General features: G+C 44.3%; 1 protein-coding gene across 11 annotated transcripts; it reads left to right on the forward strand.

The window, feature by feature from the left end:
- Nucleotides 1-848: 848 nt before the first annotated feature.
- Nucleotides 849-24,027, forward strand: LOC125712018 (protocadherin Fat 4). Of its 11 annotated transcripts, none has more exons than XM_048981599.1 (18): nucleotides 849-1,236; nucleotides 2,177-2,420; nucleotides 3,881-4,213; nucleotides 5,050-5,960; nucleotides 6,068-6,242; nucleotides 8,808-8,988; nucleotides 9,164-9,411; nucleotides 9,731-11,403; nucleotides 11,785-14,074; nucleotides 14,309-14,410; nucleotides 14,693-14,994; nucleotides 15,421-15,506; nucleotides 15,853-16,134; nucleotides 16,698-16,877; nucleotides 17,011-17,138; nucleotides 17,338-17,564; nucleotides 20,822-21,062; nucleotides 22,264-24,027. In XM_048981599.1, the coding sequence occupies exons 1-18, from the start codon at nucleotides 1,231-1,233 to the stop codon at nucleotides 23,694-23,696; spliced, it is 9,042 nt and encodes a 3,013-aa protein (XP_048837556.1). In that variant the 5' UTR covers nucleotides 849-1,230; the 3' UTR covers nucleotides 23,697-24,027. The 11 variants fall into 11 exon arrangements, 9 of the variants coding, with proteins under 9 accessions (XP_048837556.1, XP_048837558.1, XP_048837554.1 ...); XM_048981601.1 differs by having other exon boundaries at nucleotides 9,731-9,897; XM_048981597.1 differs by having other exon boundaries at nucleotides 5,050-5,615; nucleotides 5,715-5,960; nucleotides 9,731-14,074.
- The last annotated feature ends 1,689 nt before the right edge of the window (nucleotides 24,028-25,716 follow it).

Genomic DNA, 25,716 nt, shown 5'->3' on the forward strand with positions numbered 1-25,716 from the left:
AACTGTTATCCAAACCTTGGGATCTCTGATTTCCACAGAATACTAAATATCGTGCTTTTTTGTGGTGTAAATACAGGTTAATATGTTCCCTCAGAAACCAAGGAACAAAGCTTCTTTTTATAAAGAGACGTCATGCTGCTTAAATAGGGTTTGTTTGGCTCACAAATGAAACTGCATGTTTATTAGGCTAAGGAAGGAACACTCTATTTCAGAGAAATTCACTACAGAGACCGTTTGGGATTCTTGGAAACTGTTGATTCAAGACAGGCTGATACTTTGTGCTTTTTCTTTGTCTGAATTCCTTCCTTTAGAAAGGCTTTGAAGGTTCTTTAGTTGGTAACTTCTCACTCATTCTCCTCAGCACCTCTGAGTGAATGTGATGTGTAGTCCAGTGAATGAGAATTTAAAAACTGCTTTGCAGAAACATATTTAAGTAAACAACTCAGTCTGCATTAATGGTTAATCTCAAGGATCCCGGCCTTGCCCTTAAAAGAGAATCACACCACATTCAAAATTGGGTGCAGAAGGATTTTTTTACCTTTTATTAAAGACGACTAAGAAAGCACGTCTTGCTCATAAAATGAAGTAAATCTTAATCCACTAAACGTTTAGGAGAAAAATCCATGTGATATTAAAATGCTATAAGCATTTTTCTGGACGAACAAATGTTACAATTATTTCACGCAATTAAATGCAGAAGTAATTAAATCCAGCAAGAGTACAATATAAAAACAAGCCGATGCATACTTCCTGTTACAGTGGGCTAATCAATTTGTTGGCAGACTTTTAAAAGATACACATAGTAGTTTATCAGTTGATTTAACGGGGATTATTGCAAGAAATTAATATTCAGTTGATATACGATTGTTATTTTGAGTGGACCTAAACCAGTTGTTGTGAATTATTTTTGTAAACTATTTATTATTATTACTACTACTACTACTATAGTAAATGCTCACTGTTAGGGTAGGCTGCCCCCGCCCTAAACCAAACCAACTGAAATTAAATCCACCCCCAGCCCCCGCTGAGTTAGAATCGGTGAATTGGGATGTTTTGCAAGGCAGGTTCACTAAGAACAATCTCTGTAAGTGTCAAGTATATATAATACCCCAAAAAAGAAACTTTCGGTAGCGCTTTATACAAATTAAAACAATTGTGGACCAAACGTCTAGGAGGTCTGAAAGAATGTACGTAAAATACGTACTGTAAGGATTAAGTATACTGTTCGTCATGGCGGTAAGTACTAACTGTTTAAATCTGCGCCAATAAGTTACTGGATTTAAAAAAAAAAATCAAATTCTAATTTACGCTTTTATTTCCAGAACGACTAATGACAGGTGTTTACCAGGTTCTTGTTTTATTATTATGATGAAAAATATGATCACCTTTTTTTAAAGCTGCAGTAAAACTATACGTTTGACGTTGTTTCTGTGCTTTCATTGAATTGTCATTATGTGCCCAAAGGCTCGTTCTTATAGTGTGTATCTGCTGCTATAGTAGGGAACAGACTAATTCCCTTTAATTGAAATTGGAAAAGCCGAGTTTAAATCTCTTTGAACACAGATTTAGCTATAGGAAAACTGCGCCTGTTTGTCGCGGTAACTTTCCATTCGAAAAGAGGTATTCATGACGTCCCCTGATTTCATAAACAAAAGTAAATAACTACATATATTAACGTTAAATAACTGAGCTGTCTTGGTGAAGGATGAAGACTATCTTTCTGGGAACTTCTTTTTTTTTCTGTGTGATCGAAGTACAAGTTGTCATTGTAATGCCCAACAACAGGGAGTCCCCGGGGAGGAGAATAATGGAACATAGTGACGTTTAATGGAGAGGCAGTGAAAGAGATCTTGGAGAAGCTAGCTCAGTTAGCAAGATAAGTGTCTCAGCTGACAGTATAGTGTTGCTGTATTGAGAATAGGATCAGACATACTGGCCTTTTCTGCTTGGTGACAAGTATAGGTGCTTAAAACGGGTCATCTTGGTTGTGGTGGACTGAATGACTGGTATATGAGCTTGCACACACATTACTTGAACTGTTGTTATGACAATCTCTGTGTGTATTTTTGATGTATTACATATTTATCTGTAGCTCTGTCGGTGGACTCCAGTCCAGGATCAACAACTTGAAGGTTTTTTTGCACTGAAATTGCTGCCCCTTTGCTCATCTCCACAGGTTTTGAACATCCTTGTTGCTTGTGTCGCTGTTCTGTATATAATTGATGGCCATTTTGTTAAGGATTGGAATTATAGTTTTCGTGAGCAAAAGTCACTGGCAATGGATCTTCTGCACCAAAATGCCTCTGGAGACAAGTTTGGTGCAAGTGGCTTTGGTGTATACCGCAGGATTAAGCGCTCAGCGCTGATGGCTTCCTCCAAATCTGTGTACTCTTTTGAAGTAAGAGAGGATACAGCCCCAGGTGGGTACAGCAGTAGTAAGAAAGCTCTTATTTCACTCCCTCTTACAGTATGCCCTCAATTTCTTAATTTTTTTTTAGTTTCATAGCTGACACTTTGGTCCAAAGCGATTTACAGCTACCTATTTATATTCATTCTCTTAGCTGGATATTTTTACTGGAGTAATTCCAGGTACGTACCTGTAGGGGCACATCAGCAGAACACCTCCCCAGAACTGACCTGGAATCCTACAGTGATAAGCCTGTATTCTTTACTCTATAACAGCCTGCTGTTATAAAATTTTGTGTAAATGTGAGGGCTATTGTGCTGGTCTAATTCACCTTTGACAGTAGGATTACACAAGTGTCTCATCTCCAATGCATGACTTTTACATCAGTATTGCAAATAGAGCCTGCCGCTTTACTCATGTGCAGGTACATTTTGATATCTCATATTAAAATGCAGTCCTTCTGACAGTGAATTTTCCTGGCAAGTCAGGAAAGACTGTAATGTGTCTGTTCATTATATTAGGGGTAGTAGATTAGCGCTGCCCTTCATGGAGTTATGAAGATCTCCCCAGGCCTGTCATCAATTATTAATTGATTTTTGTTTTCTTCCCACCTAATTCATGAGCAGTGCTGTCACTCTTACTCCTGCCCCCTGCTTTGCATCTGAATATTAAATTATACAATAATATATATATATATATATATATATATATATATATATATATATATATATATATATGTGTGTGTGTGTGTGTGTGTGTGTGTGTGTGTGTGTACAATACAGGCCAAAAGTTTGGACACACCTTCTCATTCAATGTGTTGTCTTTATTTTCATGACCATTTACATTGGTAGATTCTCACTGAAGGCATCAAAACTATGAATGAACACATGTGGAGTTATGAACTTAAAAAAAGGTGACATAACTGAAAACATGTTTTATATTCTAGTTTCTTAAAAATAGCCACCCTTTGCTCTGATTACTGCTTTGCACACTTGCTAAACACCTCTGGGAACTCCTTCAAGACTGTTGGAAAACCATTTTAGGTGACTACCTCTTGAAGCTCATCGAGAGAATGCCAAGAGTGTGCAAAGCAGTTTTTAGTTATGTCACCTTTTTTTGTTAAGTACATAAGTCCACGTGTGTTCATTCATAGTTTTGATGCCTTCAGTGAGAATCTACCAATGTAAATGGTCATGAAAATAAAGACAACACATTGAATGAGAAGGTGTGTCCAAAATTTTGGCCTGTACTGTATAATATATATATATATAATTATACAATACCAGTTATTAACATATAATCTATATGATTTTGTATATATGTAAGTGTGGAACATATATATATTGGCTTCCCGCTCACATACTCCCTCCTTTGTATCTTGTGCTCCCTGTGATATTAACACAATCACAAGTAGATCTGGACAGAAATGACATAAATGATCTCCTCTGAAAATGTAATTCTTACTTTTAACAGGAGCAGTGGTGGGGAGGATTGAAACGGGTCAGCCTCTGGCGTACCCCGTGCTGGTCGATGATGACGGGGGTGGCCTGTTTCTGCTGAATCCAGTCTCTGGCGAGTTTACGTTGGCCCGTGCCTTGGACTATGAGTCCGAACAGCACTACATCCTCACAGTGGGATCGCGCAGCCGTGCTGCTCAGGCAGCCAGGCTCAGGGTGTATTTCAATATTATCGACGTCAATGATAACCCACCCATATTCAGTTCGGACAGCTACTCAGCTGCCGTGGCAGAGGATGCCTCTGCGGGCGCCTGCTTCCTCATCCTCAATGCCACAGATGCAGATAGCGGTCAGTATGAACAGCAGTAACTTGAAGGTAAAAAAGAGGTTAATGTTTCGTGGCAAGTATAGTTGTGCTTAATTGGCAAGTGAAATATCTGTTGTATAAATATGCAAACATGTATTTGCCTTTGATAAAAGCCTGAGCTGAACGACAGCGTGGTGTCAATTAACAGTATCTTCCTTGTTACTGTTACTGAGTGTGTTTGTCTGTCTATGAGCCAATTCCTTGTGACATTCTTCCGCTAACATATGACAAAAGACAAATCCAGTTGATTTGAGCAGCAGATGACACAAAGCTATGATCAGGCTTTGTTATCTTTACGCCTCAGTGGATCTCTTTTGCAGTGCTTGACGTTTACTTACATGACAGCCCAGAATTGCTGCCAAATACTCCCTTCCAATTACAAGCTGAAGTTATTGTGGCTTATTTCGATTTAAATCTGTGTTACAAAATTCACTGAAGCCAGCTGCTTTATACTTGAACCAGATCTTTGATGAATACAATCTCCCTGTTTTCAGAAATGCACGTTCTTTGTAATGAATGACCATTAAATGAAAAGAATCACATATATTCCAGGAGAAATTTCTGAATATGTTCATCTTTATTAAACACTGGCATTATCTGTCTAAAACAATACTACACAATATTTGCAGAAATAAGCAGCAAAAATTTAATTACACATTACAGTAAAAAAAAGTGGCAGTGTTCACGACTTTTATTGTAAAAGCTTAATTTTATGTTGCATATTAAAAAGCATTTAAAAATTTAGGACTAAATTCTTTGTGCTCTTGATAGAGCCCGCTGCGTATCTTGATTTGCCTTTGTTATGTTCTGTTTAACAGGCATGAATGCAGAACTGAACTGGACAGTGGCCGCAGGAAATGAACATGGCAGATTTGCAGTGAGTCACAGTGGTGCTCTTTGTCTGGAGAAAGAGCTCGACAGGGAGACAGTGTCTTTATATATTCTGACAATCCAGGTGAGTGACTGTGGCCAGCCTTTGAGCTCACGTCTTACCGGCACAGCACGTGTTACTATACTTGTCAAGGATGTGAATGACAATGCCCCGTCCTTCAAGTCCACTAGCATGATTCATATCCCGGAAGACACTCCACTCCAGACAGAAATCATGGTCGTTCAAGCGGTGGATCTGGACTCTGGATTAAACGGTCATGTCTTATACGAGCTGGAAAATTGGTCTGGAAGTAGATTCAGAATTAACTCCACAACTGGCGCAGTTTATCTGGAAGAACCTCTGGATAGAGAGTTAGTTAATGTTTATAAGGTTCGTCTAACAGCACGAGATCAAGGATTTCCCCAGTTGTCCACTTCAATGAACCTAACAGTTCTTGTTGAGGATGTGAATGACAATGACCCAGCGTTTTCCAGGAGCTTCTACAATGTCACAGTAAGTGAAGATCTACCAAGAGGGACCAGTCTACTCCAGGTCCATGCTTATGACGCTGATGCAGATCCCAATGGACTTCTACAGTATTATCTATCCCAGGACTCGCCATTCCTGTTGGACGCAGTGTGTGGGGTTTTGTCTCTGAAGGACAAGCTAGACCGTGAGAGGCTCCCTACACACATACTTACTGTTTTTGCTGTAGACCAGGGAGTTGCTAAGAGATCTGCTACAGCCATTGTCCAGATTACCGTCACTGACATCAATGACTGTGTTCCTCTCATATCTCCACCATCGGTGACACTCCATGTATTGGAGAATGAGGACTTCCCTCAGATTATTCATCAGGTAACAGGGAATCTTACCAAAATATAATGGCCTCCTTTATACAATTTTCCTTGTGTAAAATTAGCATAGACAAATAACTAAACTATTTTTTGCATTGAATTGTCAAGGTATCAGCTTATGATGAAGATGTGGGTTTGAACACCCTGCTGTTGTTTTTCATTGACATGGGTAATGAAGATGACCTCTTCTCACTCTCTCTCAATGGCACACTTCAAACGCTTCAAAGTCTGGATAGAGAGCAGAGAAGCCAGTACACATTACATATAATCGCTGTTGACTCAGGTAATGTTTTCATGTCCGATATGCAATAGAAATTAATCACTATCTTATACAAAGCTAGTCAGCTAAGTTGTTCGTTTCTGACTTGACTTGCTTTTGACTTCCTTCTGTCTCCTTTATACAGTTATTGTGAAACATTATTTACTGAACAATTCCTTACTGAAAGATGGAGTTAGCCACTGTTGACGGAAGTTGATTTCCTAAGCATACCTAGAAATAAATGCCCTCAAACAGAATTTAAAGAAAGCTTTTGTCGGGTTTAACAGTATTTCCATTTCTCTGATAGATTTTATGAGTTATTTTTACATCTATATTTCAAATTATTACAATCCAGATCCTATATTGCTACTTTATCTGAAGTTGCATGCCACTCTAACTAAATGTATTACGCTTCATAATTTATTTCACTTTCTATTAAAATGTTGTATGTGTGACGACAATTAAGCAATAATAGAAGATCAAAACATAAAATCTGAAAGTGGATTTATAAAGTTAACATAATACAGTACAGCATAATACTGTTTTTTTAATAGGCAGAATTGTCTTTGTGCCCCACGCTAAAATCTGTTTGATGTGATCTCCTGCAAGAAAACGTAAATTCAGAATTCTTAGTATCTAGCAATAAAAATATTATATTTCAGTACTCGCCAGCATGGTTTTCTGTGTAACCATTGTCTGTAGGAGATTTTTTTATGTTGGATTCCGAAAGTGATGGCTCTGTCATATATGTACCTTTTTCTGAATACAACCGCTTTGAGCTGAGCAGCTGGATAAGCAACAGAAAAATGGAGCAAATTAAGTTAATTTTCCCACCAAAAAAGCCATAAAAATAACATGGGAAGCCATGCTTTTCGTGGAATTGTACTTAAGCAAATTCAAGAACATTTTTAAAATATTAGGTAAAAGCAACTACAAATGTTTTGATACTGTATATTATTGTTATTATATCAACCAGTGGAGCTTTTTGTTTAATATGCTGCAATTTTGTGTCTTAATGTGGTCTGGAATATTATCATTCAGTAGCCAGTTTTTCCTGCTCAACTGGAGGACAGACGGGAAATGTGTATTTATTCTGAAATCACCTGATCTATCATTATTACATGTCATAGCATACATGTAAATTAGTTTTACATTGTTAATTATGTGATTCGTTTTTTCCATTGTAGTATATTGTACCAACTGAAGGTACGAATATGTGGAAGTAGTGCTGTAAGCAGGGAAAAGGACACATGTGGTTTTGCCAAAGAACTTCACTCTTTAATTCTTCACCCAACCCACAAATATCCAACCTTACTTCTGTCGCATCCCAAACTGCAACTGCAGGCCAAAGAAACAACTCTGTCAAGAGAACAACAGAAAACAACTGCCAGTTTGCCTCAAACTCAAATTATAAGTTGCTGAAAGATAGCGCAGTGGACTCGTTGACATGGAGTACCTTGATGAGGGCCATGATTTGTCCCCGCACTGTACAGCACTGCCAGTGTACTTATCCAGATGCCGAGTCAAGACAGAGAGTTCAGGCCAACCAGACCATGAAATGACCAATAACAGCGCAAAAAAATTAAAGCTTTGGTTCTGGGTATAATTACCTTTATTATCAGTAGGATCTTCTTACAGATAAACCCTGTTGTCAGTAGTAAAATAATTTGTGAGGTAACAGTAGTTAGTATTATACTCAAAGCCAAAGTAGTTCCAGATTGATTCAATGGGCTTCCTTATGCCTATATTTCATACTTTTGGTAATTTTCTCTGTATGACAGCATATACAGTATTAAATTACATTCATTACTAAATTTTGTGGAGTGTATTAAGGGATTCAAATGTAATCAGTGATTTGGTAACATGTATTTGAGGATAGTGCTAAAAGTTTATACTCAACTTATGCAATATGCAGATTCACTCCATGTGACAGCTTTACTGCAGGCAGATGACGGGTGATTCTTGAAGCCTTTTTATGTGAGGCGAGAAATGAAGCTTTGAAGCCTGTGATGGGATATATTATTGTGTGATGTCAATCAGACCTGTTTAAACCAGTTCCAGTTGGTTACTTTATTGGTTTCAGTTGTACTAGCTGACTGCGCGGTAATACCACTGATCATAGATTTTTAGCTCCATTTCATACATCATTGCTTCTTTCCCATGGAAACTCAGATCAGACTTTACAAAACAAAAAAAAATCAGTAGCTTGCATACTCAGCTGCTATCCTCAGACAGAACCATGCTGCCTCGGTTTCCTCTCCAAAAATAGACATGAGCTTACTATTATTATTTATTAATAGCTTTTTTTGTCTGTTCTGTATTTCTATTCATGTAATCACTGAACCTGACTTTATGGATCATCACTGAATTGTTTGTCATTGTACTGTACCATCTGAAAAGCATCACTGAACATTGTACTGACTGCCGTTGCTGGAGACTTCAAACCAGTGGGTTGTCTGTTTTCTCATGCAAATCGCATACTTAACATATGCATTAAACTGACAGCATCAGCAGTCTGGAAAACAAATGTTAACTGCTATGTGATAAATGTGTACAATGCATGTATTAATCTGTGATTTCATTCTTCAGGCATTCCACCTTTAACAGGAACTGGTACCATACAGATTATAGTGGATGACATCAATGATAACCCACCCATATTTGTCGAAAACTTCATTACTGCTGTTGTGAGCGAAGACATTCCTACAGGAAGTACATTCTCAAGGATACATGCCTCTGACATTGATGATGGTATCAATGGTGAAATAAGGTAGTGAAACAGGGACACAAAAATTGCTACACACACACACACATATATATATATATATTTGAGTGTATTGATTTTTATAACCATGCTAAACTAATCACTGAATAATTTATAACCTTCATAAAATGCAGAAATTTATTTTTCCAATAATGTACCATATGTTTAAACTATGTTTCAGGTACTTTGTAGAAAACGAGAATGTTCCTTTCACCATTGATGACTTGGGACATATGATCACCACAGCTGCCTTAGACAGAGAGGCCGTGAATAGCTACAGGCTGACTGTGGTAGGCAGGGACATGCATCCTACCCATCCCTTAAACAGTTCAGTCACGGTGTCTGTGAAAGTGAGCGATGTCAATGATCAATGGCCCAGGTTTCTCAATGGTCCATATGTAGCTAATATTCCCACCACACTGGACAGAGGTAAGATTGACAAATATACTAAAGCATACCACTGATTTAAGTGTTTTTTTGTTAGGCAGTAGTTGTTCCCTACTCCAGTGTTCCCCAACCCAGTCCACAGGGACCCCCAAACAGTCCACATTTTTGCTCCCTCCCAGTTTCCTGCCAGTCAAGAACTACGAATACCTGGCATCGGTGTGTCACGATCTGATAGGGAACAAAAATATGTACTATCTGGGGGTTCCCAAGGACCAGGTTGGGAAACACTCTCCTATTCTGTCTTACTCCACTTTATTTTTCGTTGTATACTGTATTTACACGTTTAATTTTATTTTAACAGGTTCAATCGTTTGTGCTGTAAGTGCAAAAGATGAGGATACTGGAGTAAATGCACAGCTCACCTTCTCCTTATTTGGCCGACATGCAGATTGGTTCTCCATCGATCCATTTACGGGGATAGTTTTTACTTCTGATGAAGTTAAGGTAGAAGATGACATCACAGTTGGTGTAAGAGTTGAAGATGGGGGTAACGATCCAAAGTCTGACAGCACAACTGTTACGATCCGGTTCCAGAATGTGTTGGAATTTCCTCTTTTGACAGTGGGTGCCTTTGAATACTGGGTATCGGAAGATGATCCACTGGACACTCTTATCACTATAGTTACAGCGGAAACAACCAGAAAAGGCCCAATCTCATACTATCTTGCCTCTGGAAACTTTGAGTTGATGTTCCGGCTAGACCAAGAAACGGGGGAGCTGACAATAGGAGCCCCTTTGGATTATGAGTCTTATACGGAATTCCAACTTTGTATTGAAGCTAGAGATGCAGGCTTTCCTCCTTTTTCCACTTATGCTGAGGTTTTCATACATGTCAGAGATGTGAATGACAACTCTCCAGTTTTTACCAAGAGTGTGTACACGTGTGAAGTGTTTGAGAATCTACCAGCAAGCGTGGTCTGTGAAGTCCTGGCTATCGATGCAGATTTAGGACTTTACGGGGAGGTGCAATACAGCATTGTTGTCGGGAACATGGATGGAGATTTCACGATTGATGCAAACACTGGCATTATACAAACATTAAGGAGCTTAGACAGGGAAAAAAATTTGGGTTATAAATTAATCATTCAAGCTGTAGACAAGGAAAATACTCTGAACACAGGCACTGCAATAGTATATGTAACCGTTCTGGATAAAAATGATCACGCTCCGCGGTTTTTACAGATCTTTCATACTGAGGTTTCTGAAGATGCCCCAATCGGATCCACTGTCATTCAAATAACCTCCACAGATGAGGACATTGGTGAAAATGCTGTTATTTCCTATACAATTGCCAACAACCAGTCATCAAGTGTGTGGTTTCCTTTTGCTATTGAGAAAACCAGTGGGAGCTTAGTAATCGTGCAGACTTTAGACAGAGAGATTCAGAGTCGCTACATAATTAAAGTTATTGCTAACGATTCAGCTTGGAGCGTTGGTACAGATGTCACTGTAGATATTTCAGACATCAATGACAATGGTCCTGTATTTTCACAGTCCCAATATGTTGTTACTATCACGGAATCCAAAAACCAAGGGGTATTTGTAATGCAGGTCAAAGCCTCAGATGCTGACAGCGGAGAAAATGGGCAAATTCTGTACTATATTGATCCTCCAGATGACTTATTTGGTGTAAATGCATCTACCGGAGACATTGAAACCAAGCAGCCAGTCTTGTTAAACAAACTAGAATCTCAGAGCCTTAGCTTTATAGTGGTGGCACTAGACTGTGGTGAAGATCCATATCGAAGCAACACAACTGTCATTGTGACCATTGTGCCTTACAACTACTTTGCACCAAATTTTCTGCCTTTTAGTTCTGTGCTACATATCCCTTATAATTTGGATGTGGGAACTATGGTAATTCAACTGTCAGCTGTGGATGAGGATTATCAGTCCAGGGCCACAGCTGTAGAATATACAGCTATTGGTGGAAATGCATCTGTTTTCTTTGAAGTGGATATTTATAGTGGACAGGTACGTCTGAAGGATTTTCTGAGGCAAAGCCTGGATACCATGTTAACCCTCATTGTTATGGTAAAAGACAAAGGTATACCCCCTCTTTCATCTGAAACGAATGTTAATTTTGTCATTACCAATAAGAACCACTTTTCTCCACGTTTTTCTGAACCTTTGGTCTTGTTTTGGGCCCCAGAGGATGTGCCTGTAGGCTTCGTTATTGGGAGGGTCCATGCTGAAGACAAAGATGATGGAATAAATGGGCTTCTGTCTTATGCTTTTAAAAGTGGGAATGACAATGAGTTGTTTTTCATTGGAAAAACTTCTGGTCTGATTACACTTATTAAAGGGTTGGACTATGAAGTAAAAGACGTTCATCTCCTTTGTGTCATTGCCAAGGATGGAGGCTGGATATCAAAAACAGGAGAACTTAATGTTACAGTCATTGTCGAGGACATGAACGACAACCCTCCAGTTTTCTCTACTACGGAATACAGAGTACTGGTGCCAGAAAATGCACCGCTAGGGACAACAGTCACACAGGTAAAAGCTAGCGATAGGGATTCTGGAGCAAATGCAGAAATAACCTACTCACTGTTGACAGGAGATCAAGATTTGTTTGTTGTGGATTCCAAAAACGGGACCATTACCACTCGTGATATGTTTGATTTTGAAGTGCATCAAGCTTTCGAGCTGTCAGTGAAGGCCTCCAATACTAGAACTTTAGCCCATTTCAGTGTGGTGCATGTCTATATCCAAATCACAGGGCTTAATGAATTTGTTCCAAAATTTAGAAAAAGCCAGTATAACATTACTGTTTCTGAAAGTATGCCTGCTGGTACCCGACTTGGCAAAGTGTCAGCCACAGACTACGATCTGGGCCCTGATGGAGAAGTATTTTATTTGCTAATTGGCCCAAGCAAAAGGGCTATGTTCAATATTGACAAACATAGTGGAGAAATATTTATTGCAGGTGATTTAAGGAAACACAGTCATACTCCAGTGGTTTTACAAATTTTGGCAAAGAACAGGGGTAGTATTAATGGGACTGACATTGACGAAACCCTTGTCTGGGTCAATGTTTTAGATGCAAATGATCCTCCTAAATTTTACTTTGAGCAGTACATTGCAGAAATTAGTGAAGACTGTGCTCTAGGGGCCTTAGTCACCCAAGTACAAGCAGAAGACCAAGATTCTAAAATAGAGTGGCGCCATTTTTTTTACAGGATTGAGCGTGGGAATACAAACAAATCCTTCACTATTCATCCTGTCACTGGAGACATCACTTCAAATGCGTTCTTGGACAGGGAGAGGTGGCCTGTTTACAACCTGACTGTTACGGCTATTGACAGTGCATCCCCACCCGCCACAGGAAGCACACATGTTGTTGTGATGTTGCAGGATGTTAATGACAATGCCCCAATATTGTTTTCCAATGAAGTTTCTGTGCTAGAGAATCAGCCATATGGAACTGTTGTTACAATTTTAAATGCCTCTGATGCTGATATTCCCCCAAACCAAGGGCCGTTTACATACCAACTTGTGAAACCTGTCTTTGGAAGTGGTTTCTCACTGACACTTGATGGAATATTGTCCACCACACAGCCAATGGATTGTGAACGTAACCCAAAATACTCACTCCTTGTGGTGGTCCAAGATGCTGGTGATCCCCCTTTATCATCTACAGCTACAGTTCAGATCAGGGTCTTAGATGAGAATGACAACCCTTCTGCTCCAAGGAACATATACATTGAGGTCAAGTATTATGGCAAGTCTTTCCCGGGAGGACTCATTGGTAATGTCCAACCAAACGACCCAGATGAGATGGATGTGTTCAACTGCAGCATCAAAACTGGACCTACACACATGTTTAACTTTCCTTTGGGTAACTGTGACTTGTGGTCATCTCCATATGAAGGAGAGGCCACCTATAATATTAGTGTTGAAGCGAATGACTACATTCACCCCTCAGTTAATAGCAGCATCTATGTGAATTATAAAGGATTCATTGATGCTTCAGTGAACAACTGTGTGTTGTTTTATGTTTCTTCTCCATCCTTCAATGAGTTCTTGTCTTTTGAGTATCTGAAATTTATAAAAGCTTTAGATGGTGTCTTTAACCTCCAGGCTTCTAAAAGCCATGTGTTTGCGGTTAAGGATTTAGGAGAATCCGTTCTTCTTTTAGCTGCATTTAAAAGCTACAATGGACAGTATCTCAGTGGGGAAGTGGCAAGTAACCTCTCTGCTGCTCAGAAGAAAGTACTGGAAGCTCGGAGCCATGTGAAAATTTCTCACATTACCAGCAACCCTTGCCTCACTAGTCCCTGTCAAAATGGGGCCACCTGTAGCAGAAGTATTTATATCAGCCAGGACTTTGCAGTTTTGGAGAGCCCAACAGTCATACTGGTTTCCCCAAGGCAGATGGAAATATTTAACTGCTCCTGTTTGACTGGTTTTACTGGCACAAGGTGTGAAACAGACATTGATGAGTGCAACAAAGATCTGTGTAGACATGGGGCCACCTGCATCAATTACCCCGGTGGTTTTTCCTGCCAGTGCATGAGGGGTTTTACAGGCAAGCACTGCTCCAGTGATATTGATGAATGCCAGAGCGTCCCCTGCCACAATGGGGGAACCTGCTTAAACATAGCAGGGACATTTCTCTGCTCCTGCCAGTTTGGATTTGAAGGTGATTATTATCCATACTTAAGTTGTGCCTGGTTAACAATCTAGTAGCATTGCAGTCACTGAATGGTATTGCATACATCGTAAAAGACTATATTCCCATCAGTGTGACCTGCACTGGTCAAGAGGTTGTGGAAAATGGATTTGATGGAGTATTGCATTGAATCATACTAACTCCAGATGAATTTTAAACCTTCATTTTAAAGTGAAATTGAATGTTCTTGTGTTACCTATTCAGGGGACCTCTGTGAGCATGTTGTCGACCATTGCATGTCATCCCCTTGCCTCCAGGGACGTTGCATTAATGTTCCCATAGGATACACTTGTGACTGTCCATTTGGTAAGAAAGTACACTGATTACTAGTACATATCCTTGTATGGGCCTACTTGCAGGTATATCCTATATCTTATTCTAAATTTCTTTCTTTGTCATGAAATGTGGTCTCTTTTTATAAGTCATCTTATAAAACAACCCTAAAGAATGCTGTGTCTAGAAATCCCAGGAGATCTGCAATTTAACAAGCAGGTAAACAAGTATTCCTAATGAAGTGACCAGTGAGGGTATGTTTATTTTCTTGTGCAAATTTGGTTATCTAGAATTCTTCCATTCATGTTTTTTCAGGTACAGGTGGAGAACACTGTGAGGAACAGAGCTATGGCTTTGAGGAGCTGTCATACATGGAATTCCCTGCTCTGGATCCCAAAAATAATGTGATCTTCTTTGAGCTGGCTACTGTGCAGGAAAATTCTCTGCTTTTGCACAACCATGGTAACAATTCAAGCTCTGAATTTTTGGCTCTGGAGATCATTGGTGGGGAAGTTCAGCTTTCCTACAACCTCGGTGATGGAGTGGTGAGGTTGAAAACACAGAAGAAGTTGACGGATGGGCTGTTTCACAGCATCACTGCCAGGAGGACAGGAAAGGTGAGTCACTGCCATCTAAGAACAGCGAGAGTGTTGGTGGGTTGGCCCAGCGATTGTGCACACTCCGGGTTAAAGAGGAGGGGTAAGGAGCATGCACTGATTACAGCGTGCTGCCACACCCATCGCATGAAAAACCACCTCATGGGTGAGAACCTGAGTGCAGCCATGTGGCAGGTGATACTTCAGCACCACACCAGTCCAAATGGACCAGTGTGAGTCTTTTCCCGTGGCTGAAGTGCCAATCCTGGCACCAACCCCCAAGTTTTTCCCTGTAAGTTGGAGGACCTGCTTATCGGGCTGGATGTAGATTAACATCATACCCAGGATGAAGCAATTACAAGTTAAGAGCCTTGTTCAAGAGCTCAATGGAGTAGAATTACTTTGGGCATTCACAGGATTTGAACCTCCTGCTTATTTTTCTCACAGTCTGCCTCTATTCAAGTGGACAGCTGTCCTGATGATACGCCCATTGGATACTGCTTTTCCCAAACTGAGGGAGTTGGCAGTAAAAGGTATATATTTTTTGTCTGTTATCTGTTAAGTATTTTGTTGTGATTGTCATCTTAAAGGTCAAAATATTTATGAAGCACAAGGAATGCTTTGCTCTTCATTAGAAAGTTAGGTAACGGTTTACATTTACTGTACCTTATGCCTTTATAATACATTTCTGGAACATTCATGGGACCTTCATAAAGAGTTCATAGAACATTCATAAGCAGCATACGCCATACTATACCATAACATCCTAACATACCATAATAGCCTTAATATACGTTAATATCAAACATTATATGATATTAACAAGCATTATAATCGTGTGATCATATGTTTGTTATTATGTATTTTAAAACTTTTAAGATATGGTACTGTCACGTTTTGCCGCGATCGCTGGAGAGCGGGTGATCACTCGGGCAAGAAGACGGGCAGAAAAGCAAGCAGGCAGCCAGGATCGGGAAAAAATGAGGGTTTAATTGGGGAAACTAGGTGCGGAAAACATCAGACGCTGACTAACATCAATGACAGACAAGGGAAACAGGCAAGATCAGGACTTAAATACAACAGGACTAAGCAACGTAATCAGACAGGGCTGAAGACAATCAGGGAAGCACACGTGAGGAGCCGACGAGCAGGTCATGACAGGTACAATCTTAAGGTATACTTACATGCTGCTTATAAATGTTCTATGAATGTTGTGAAGATGCACATAATGATTTATGCATGCATAATGAATACATTAATGAGGTGTAGTTTATATAAAGCATTACCAAAAGTTAATAAAAAAAGTCAAACAATTTAACAGAGTCTCACGATTTGCTAGTGAAAATGCTGCAGAATTATGCATTCTTTGAATGCAGAAATATTATAGATATATAATTCATAAATCAGGTTGTCAGGATTGTTTAGAGTGGGAGGTTGCGAGGATGATTTCCAGAGTATGTCAATAAAAATGTAGAAAAAAATTACATTGTAACCATAGCCGCAGCTGGTTGATTGAGATAAATCTATTTCCTCTGGTCAGCGAAATCTACCTAGAGGAACCAGGCCCACAAAATAGGGTCAAGGGCTGAAAAGTTTGGGAACCCATGGTTTAGTAAACAGATGATTAATTGAGCTGAAACAATCCAATGAAATTAAACTAGCACAGACTGCTCTACATACCATTTTCATGTACGTACTGTTACCTAGAGTCTCTGCACATACAGGACCCTTGATGTTGGTTCAATTAACATGACATTTGGTGGGATCAAGTCCATCGAGGCCATTTTGTTGCATCCTGCTCAAATCAGGACTCATGACTTTGTTGGATGTGTGAGGAGTGCCAAGGTGAATGGCAAGCTGTTGGACTCCTCAGAAGCCCTGACATCTTACAATGTGTTGGAGGGGTAAGGGGCGGTATTTACATCCATAACATATCATATCAGCTGATGATCTACATAGACATTCATGCAACACAATGTATACTTGTCTTTGTGCATTTTTGCAAGCAAAGATTAAATACATGCGTACATATTTCAGCTGCCCTCGTGCTACAACTGCCCCCTGTCACGGTGGTGTCTGCTTAAATGGGGGGGTGTGTCTGGACCACTGGAGCCACCATTACTGCCAATGTCGTGAACTCTTCACTGGGGTCAGCTGTGCCACAGGTCATTTCTATATTTCCGTTTAGATTTTTGAGTAAAGGAAGTCATTTTTGTAGAAAAACCTTTCATGTGTGTTTGACAAGCAAATCCATACGAGATGAACAACTTTTATTCAGTAGCTGAAGCCTGCTAAGAAGGTATAATCAGGGATATTCACTCAGCCTGATTAAAAGTATCCCTGTTTGACTATTTTCCTGATTAGCACTGACAGAGAACAATGCAGTGAGACTCAATGGGCAGTCCTACATCGAGTATATTATTAAGGAGAGCTACAAGAGAGAGCAGCATCTTACAGACCTGAAGAAGGGAGGAGATACAAATGCTGCAGTAGCAGTCCACATGTCTCGGATGGAGGTCAAATTCATAACTACTGAGCATGAAGGAATCTTATTCTCCTACTGGGGAGGACGAGGTGGTGTAATACTTGGGGTAAGTGCAGGGGATGGACACCGTCTCATTTGAAGTAAAATCAAGTCAAATATTGTCTTACATATTTGTAATATGTATGCATTAACACAGTACAGGATTCAAATTATAATACTAATATGATATTTGTCACGGGAGATCGGCAGCGATCGCGGGCAGAGCGGCGATCGTGTGGGCAAGCGGGGAAGCAGGCAGGCAGGATTCGGGACGAAACAAGGGGTTTAATCGAAATCCAGGGCAGGGAATACAGGACGGCAACAGACATCAATGACAGACCAGGAAAACTGGGGAGACCAGGACTTAAATGCACAGGACTGATTGAAAGCAAACGGACACAGCTGGGTACGATCTGGGAAACACACGTGGGTAAGCAGGGGGCGTGGCACACAGGAGGAGCGGACGAGCCGGGCATGACAGAACCCCCCCCCCAAAGGCGCGCTACTCCGGGCGCGCCAAGGAAGGGGGCGACGGACGGGACGAGGCAAAACAGGACCTGAAAAACAAGAACAGAATCAACGCAGGACAGGGAACAGGACCGAGGCACAAAACAGAGCGAGGGACAAGACAAAAGACAAAACCTGACAGAGGGCCGGGAAGGCAGACAGGCAAACCAGGAAGGGAGACACAGAAGGAACGGGCGGAACAAAGGGGCCAGGAGTGCAAGGCGGGTACACCGGGGCACAAGGAACAGAGACGGGCGGAAAGAAAGGGCGAGCAGATAACAGAGGGGCAGAGACAGGCGGGACAAAGGCAGGGGCGTAGGGAGACAAGGAGGGGGAACCAGGGGGAGCCCGAGGGAGACCCAGCGGGCGACGGGAGGTAGCCGGAGGGGCCGCAGGCGGCCGGAGCAGGAGGGGACCGCGGAGGGGCCGAGGAGACAGGGCGAGGGACCCTCGGAGGGGCCAGGGAGGGAGCAGGAGGGAGCACCGGGGAAGGGGACGAGGGAGCTGGAAGGGGCCAGGGCGAAGGTAAGGCGAGGGGGGGAGCCGCCGTCCTCCGACGAGCCGAAGGTGGGGGCCCCGCAGGCGACCTAGGAGCCGCCGTCGGGGAGCCCCCAGGCGACAGACCAGGCACCGGAGAGGGGAGCGAGGCGGGGCGACGAGGCATCGGAGGGGGACCCGCAGGCGACAGCCGACCCGGAGGGCCAGGAACCGCAGGCGCCAACCGAGCCCCAGCGCAGGCGAGGCAGGGCGAGCCAGGGGGCAGGGCGGGTGGGACCCCAGCCCTGCGTCTGTGTCCCCGCCCCTTACGGGACATGGACATCACGCCCCTCGGTCGGGGCCGAGGACGCCGAGGCAAGGGCAGAGGAGTCACAGGAGCGGGGCCAGGGACAGGAGCCGCTGCAGCGCGGTCAGGGGGCGCCTCGGGAGCCGCTGCAGGGAGAGGGGACGCCACTGGAGCCGCAGCAGGGAGAGGGGGCGCCGGGACAGGAACACGGTCAGGCTGTGGGGGCGCCGGGACAGGAACACGGTCAGGCTGTGGGGGCGCCGGGACAGGAACACGGTCAGGCTGTGGGGGCGCCGGGACAGGAACACGGTCAGGCTGTGGGGGCGCCGGGACAGGAACACGGTCAGGCTGTGGGGGCGCCGGCCCGGGAGCTGCAGGCTGCTGCAGTGGGAGCGCCGGCCCGGGAGCTGCAGCAGGCACGGGGAGCGCCTCGGGCGTGGGCGCTGGCTCTGAAACTGCAGGCGCGGGGTCCACCGGCAGAGGCGGTCATGCCCCTGTGGGAGCCCCCTCTCCAAGGCGCGCTTCTCTGGGCGCGTCAGGGAGCGAAGGCGGCTGCTCAGGCGCCGGAGCCGCAGGCAAGGGCGGCGGATCGAGAGCCGCTGGAGCGTGGTCGGGACCTGGAGCAGCGCGGTCGGGACCTGGAGCAGCGCGGTCGGGAGCTGCTGCAGCGCGGTCAGGGGGCGCCTCGGGAGCTGCAGGTTGCTGCAGTGGGGGCTGCGCAGGCGGTATCTGCGCAGGCGACGGCAGCTGCGCAGGCGGCGGCGGCCGCACGGGATAGGGATCTGCAGGCAGTGGGTCGGGAAGGGAAGGAGGCAACGGAAGTGGCTGCTCGGGAGCGGGGATCTCAGGTGGTGGGACAGGTAGGTCCCGTGTGGGCAGGACGGGCGTGGCTCCCTTCGATCTCCGGGGCACACGTGGGATGGCGTCCCGCAGCTTCTGGATCCCCTTGTTCGCCAGCCGCTCTGGCCGGAAGTAATAGCGTTCGAGCGGCGGCGGTAATTCTGCGGCGGCCGACCGAAATCCCCGGACGGAAACGGCTGCCGGTGCGAGCAGCTTAGCTGCGGTGGTGACCTGGGGCTGGGTAGAGGAGTCCTCCTCTCCGGCTGGAGGGGAGGCGGAGACGAGAGAGCATGCTCCCAGGACGATCGTCGGGGCAACTCCTGGCGTCTTCCTCCTCTTTTTCCGCCGCTTGCTCACGGAAGCCACGGGAGGCTGTTCAGCGTCTGACGAGACAGACGGGTGTGGATCCTCCTCCGTGGTGTCCAGTGTGTCCAACCCCAACCTCTGTGCTGTCGTTCTCTGAACCAGCAGGTAGAGGTTGGACCTCACCTCTCTCAGGCGATGCTCATCCTCACGGGATGACATCGCCAGCAAGAGATCGCAGCTATGCGTGGCTAAGTCCAGCGCTACGGTGTCCTCCTGGACCTCAGGTTGGGTTAGCCAGTACTGGACCTCCTGCAGCAGACCGAGACGTTTGCTCTTGGTCTGCTGCTTTGCCTCTTCTTTGTGGTCTGTCATTCTGTCACGAGAGATCGGCAGCGATCGCGGGCAGAGCGGCGATCGTACGGGCAAGCGGGGAAGCAGGAAGCAGGCAGGCAGGATTCGGGACGAAACAAGGGGTTTAATCGAAATCCAGGGCAGGGAATACAGGACGGCAACAGACATCAATGACAGACCAGGAAAACTGGGGAAACCAGGACTTAAATGCACAGGACTGATTGAAAGCAAACGGACACAGCTGGGTACGATCCGGGAAACACACATGGGTAAGCAGGGGGCATGGTACACAGGAGGAGCGGACGAGCCGGGCATGACAATATTTGAAAGTTATTGGAACTTAGTCAATTCCTTATTAACAATGAACACATGCCATATAACAAAGGTTTTTTTTAATAACAATTTAATATTTTTTCCATAAAAATACTGTATATTTGTATCATCATCCTTCTTCCACATGCTTGCAATATGAAGTTAGGACATGAAATACTAACCAATAATACTTCCATAACGGACCGTGTTTTTGAACTGGACAGATAAAGGAAGGGAAACTTGTCTACCGCTCGAGTGGCAATGTGTCCAGCCACCTGACAGAGGCCTTTGTGAAGGCTGAGCTGCACCAGGCTCGTTGGCATGTTCTTCACCTTGTCAAAGATGGGCCCACCTCCATACTGTATGTGGACAGTGTGCCTGTCATGAACACCACTGGCCCCATTCATGATGTGGACAGGATCATGCTAGGCGGAGGCATTCAGCCACACACAGAAAATGAACTAGGTCAGTAGATATGTTCAGATCAGTGTTTCTAAACTTAAGCCTATCATCGCTGTCCAGTGAAACCACATATGTCCACAAATGACAGTGGAATATTCAGTGAATTTTTACTATACATGAGATACACCCATTCTCCTCTGTCTACTGATAACATTTGACATCTAATTGACCAATGAATTGATGTTTTATGAAGTCATCTATTTAACTAGTATTTCAATTGGATGTCAGTAGTGTCCATCAAAACCAAATATCTCCCACTCCTTGTTTGGAAGAGTATGAACTAGGGCTGCACAATTCTGAGTAAAATATGAATTGCAACTTTTTTTCACTCATAACCTAGACCGTAGTTTTCAGATTCTCGAGCAATACGTTTCGCTCTTTATTATTATTATCATCATTATTATTGTTATTGTTGTTGTTACGCTTTGAGGATGGATGCCTCTGCTACCTTGCCCCCTCACTCATTCACATTCACTGGAGTAATGACAGCTGTAAAATTACTGAGTGGTTTTTTCCCCAACTACTTCATTTCCCTCTTGTGTGGTTAGATTTCAGTATATCCCCAGCAATTTCAGAGAAAATGTTTTTTTCTTGCTCCTGAAAAACTGCATTTTTGGAGACACCAGGTTTTCATTGGACAGTAATGTTATATAACATTAGCACAATGCAATTAGTACAATTATGATGACCAAGGTTCAGATAGAGGACTAAGGCTCCGGGTTTCACTCTGTCTAGAAGGGTGCTTGTCCCTGACAAACAGAGCAGAACAGAATAAGAGGCTCTATTATCCTGTGGATTCATAATTGAAAAGCTATTTTTATTGTGGGACTGACTGAATAAGTGGTTACAGAAAATCGAGGCACAATTCAAAAATTTCCATACAACTTCAGAAAATACATTTTCTCTTTATAACTCAATATACAAATGAATTATCAAAGTCTTTGAATGAGATACATGAATTATTGGTGCAATGGATCCAATTTACATAAGCAGTGTGTGGAGTCTGTTATAGGAAGCACAGGGCACCAGGCAGGGCACAGTCAGGATTCCAGTCTATCACAGGGTGCATTAGTTAATGATTTCACAACGTAATTCTCTACATTAAAAAGCAGCTTGATCTGTAAATTCAAATTTGAAAAAAAAAAAAAAACTATAAAGGAGTGAAACTGAATTTCACTAATCATTTCAATTTTCTGTTATCCAGCTGGATTCTCAGGATGTGTTGAGTATTTCAAGTTCAACGGGCATGTTCTGCCATTTGACGGGTTCAGTGAGATGGTGCATTTCCGGGCCAGTCCAACGCTGTCCCACACAGGATGCTTATTTCAGGATGCATGTAGTGGTCCAAATTGCTGGGAAGAGAATTCTTCCATTGCATCTTGCGCATCTAAGGCATGCCAAAATGGAGGCACCTGCAACAATACTGACCTGGGCAACACGTCATGCATCTGCCTGCCTAACTTCGAAGGGAAACACTGTGAATTGTGCTCATCTTCAAAACACAACCCCCCTCTTTGCGCTGAGGCTCACCATGGTACGCCACTGTGGATTATTGGGGCCATTCTCCCAGCATCCCTTGTTCTTCTCAGCTCAGCACTACTTGTTCTCCTCAGACGGCTTGGATCAAAGTCTCATACTCAAAGTATGATATCTGAGAAGACTTGTAGGTACGCTGAATGGGGTGGGCAGGGCATGGACAACAAGGCCTTTCATGGTGAGAGTGGTAATGTACTCCAGCAGACCAAATGCATCAAAGCAGGAAGTCATCCTGACATCATCAGGGATGAGTTGCAGGATAACCAGACATTAGACCATGTTGCCCAGAGTGGCAGGGAAACCAGACCTGTCCCGTTGCAGGCAGACCCCAGAAACAGTGAAATTGAGTACTATGAAGTAGATAGCTTTTGTAGCATTTTTCAGTCTGAAACATACACTGAGATAGTGGAACCAGTCCGCAAGAATAGAGAGTGGCCCTTGCAAACAACTGTGCAGCAAGAGTTTGTAGACAGGCAGAGGCAAGAAAACTTATCTCAGAGGCATTCAGTTGGACCAGATTCTTCAAAGTCTAACTGGGGAGGAGAGCGACCCCACCAGGGAGATGTAATCTGCAACTGCATTGGAAGAGGCCACTTACATCAATCAGATTACAAACTCAAATCGAGTAAAAATTCCTTGAGGAAAATCCAGACCCCTACCGTAGAGGTACTCCCCATGGGGCTCTCCGTGGATGAGCTGAGAAGGCTGACTGCAAAACTGGACAAACAACTAACTGCTGGTGTAGGGCATCCAGAATGTTCTCAGCCTAGGCCAGAGGACAGCTCCTCTGAAAGTGTTTCCCACAGTGGCTTCACTTGCTCGGTGCATGAGAGTGAGAGGGAGCTGCCCTTCATCCGCCTGGGAGAACAGGAACGTATCAGTGAAAGCACCTACTCTCCTCTAAACGGTGGGGCTCCACTTGCAGAGGTCAAGGGGGATGTGGATGATCGCTCTAATGAAACTGTGCAACACTGGGAACGCCTGCTGAATCTTGGTCTGCACTTTGACACCTATGCCCACGTATTTGAGGACATTGCAGCACTGACAATGGACCATAAAAATGACTCTGATGTGCAAAGCGATGGGGAAGAAATCATATAATGGAGACTAAGGATATTTCCTGTTCACCCGAGCATTGCATAGAACTGACATTAGTAAAATATATTTGGACAAAAGAATATTATCTATGCAAGCCTCAAAGTGTGATCAATATATCTTTTGTCTAAATTCTTTTCCCAAGCACAGCCCACTGTATGCTTTTGCAGTACTATTTTTTTGTTCCTCAATGAGTCATAAAATGCAGCTACATCCTTTTTCACGTCATTCTTCTCTTCTCTGACAAGGTTTCTAAAGCAGTGTTCGTAATTAAAATTATCATGCGGACTGTGTGTGTGTTGTGATGTGTATATAAACTCCTTCTATTCAATGTTAAGTGGCATTGGTCAGTACATTTGCTCTTAGTGTTAGTCTGGTACTGTACAACTCTTTTCTTCTCCAGCCAATGCAAGTACAAATTTAGCTGAACACAAAGGGTAGATGTCTTTGGAGCACAGCGAGGCGGGATCGGGGTGAACAAGTACGCAGGGATCACAGCGAGGCGGGATCGTGGTGACCAGGTACGCAGGGAGCACAGCGAGGCGGGATCGTGGCGACCAGGTACGCAGGGAGCACAGCGAGGCGGGATCGTGGCGACCAGGTACGCAGGGAGCACAGCGAGGTGGGATCGTGGTGACCAGGTACGCAGGGAACACAGCGACGCGGGATCGTGGCGACCAGGTACTCAGGGAGCACAGCGAGGCGGGATCGGGGCGACCAGGTACGCAGGGAGCACAGCGAGGCGGGATCGGGGTGACCAGGTACGCAGGGAGCACAGCGAGGTGGGATCGTGGTGACCAGGTACACAGGGAGCACAGCGAGGCGGGATTGGGGTGACCAGGTACGCAGGGAGCACAGCAAGGTGGGATCGGGGTGAACAAGTACACAGGGAGCACAGCGAGGCGGGATCGGGGCGACCAGGTACGCAGGGAGCACAGCGAGGCGGGATCGGGGCGACCAGGTACGCAGGGAGCACAGCGAGGCGGGATCGGGGCGACCAGGTACGCAGGGAGCACAGCGAGGCGGGATCGGGGTGACCAGGTACGCAGGGAGCACAGCGAGGCGGGATCGTGGTGACCAGGTACACAGGGAGCACAGCGAGGCGGGATTGGGGTGACCAGGTACGCAGGGAGCACAGCAAGGTGGGATCGGGGTGAACAAGTACACAGGGAGCACAGCGAGGCGGGATCGGGGCGACCAGGTACGCAGGGAGCACAGCGAGGCGGGATCGGGGCGACCAGGTACGCAGGGAGCACAGCGAGGCGGGATTGGGGTGACCAGGTACGCAGGGAGCACAGCAAGGTGGGATCGGGGTGAACAAGTACACAGGGAGCACAGCGAGGCGGGATCGGGGCGACCAGGTACGCAGGGAGCACAGCGAGGCGGGATCGGGGCGACCAGGTACGCAGGGAGCACAGCGAGGCGGGATTGGGGTGACCAAGTACACAGGGAGCACAGCGAGGCGGGATTGGGGTGACCAGGTACACAGGGAGCACAGCGAGGCGGGATCGGGGCGACCAGGTACGCAGGGAGCACAGCAAGGCGGGATTGGGGTGACCAGGTACGCAGGGAGCACAGCAAGGCGGGATTGGGGTGACCAGGTACGCAGGGAGCACAGCGAGGCGGGATCGGGGTGAGCAGGTATGCAGGGAGCACAGCAGGAACCAAAACTGAAACAAAAATTAGACATGCTACACATGCGCAACAACAATAACACCACCACCAATGACCGATCTGGAAAATAGTGATTAGCACATACATGGAGCACGAATAACAGCCCAAAGATAGGTGCAGATGGTTGACACATTAGGATGAGGATAAATAGGTGATTATGGGATGGCCAGTGACATTTTCTGGACCAATGGGGACAGAACAGATCCTGATACTTCTAGCCATCCAACATGATATCTGTAACTTTTTTGAGAACAGAAAAATTTCTTGATTTATGTACATGTTAAATTGCACATATTCTAAAATTATACAGTTTTTTCTGAGCTTTACACATTTTTTGACTGCCTATGGCTTT

Source organism: Brienomyrus brachyistius, chromosome 17 (genome assembly GCF_023856365.1).
Source record: "Brienomyrus brachyistius isolate T26 chromosome 17, BBRACH_0.4, whole genome shotgun sequence".
Lineage (NCBI taxonomy): Eukaryota > Metazoa > Chordata > Actinopteri > Osteoglossiformes > Mormyridae > Brienomyrus > Brienomyrus brachyistius.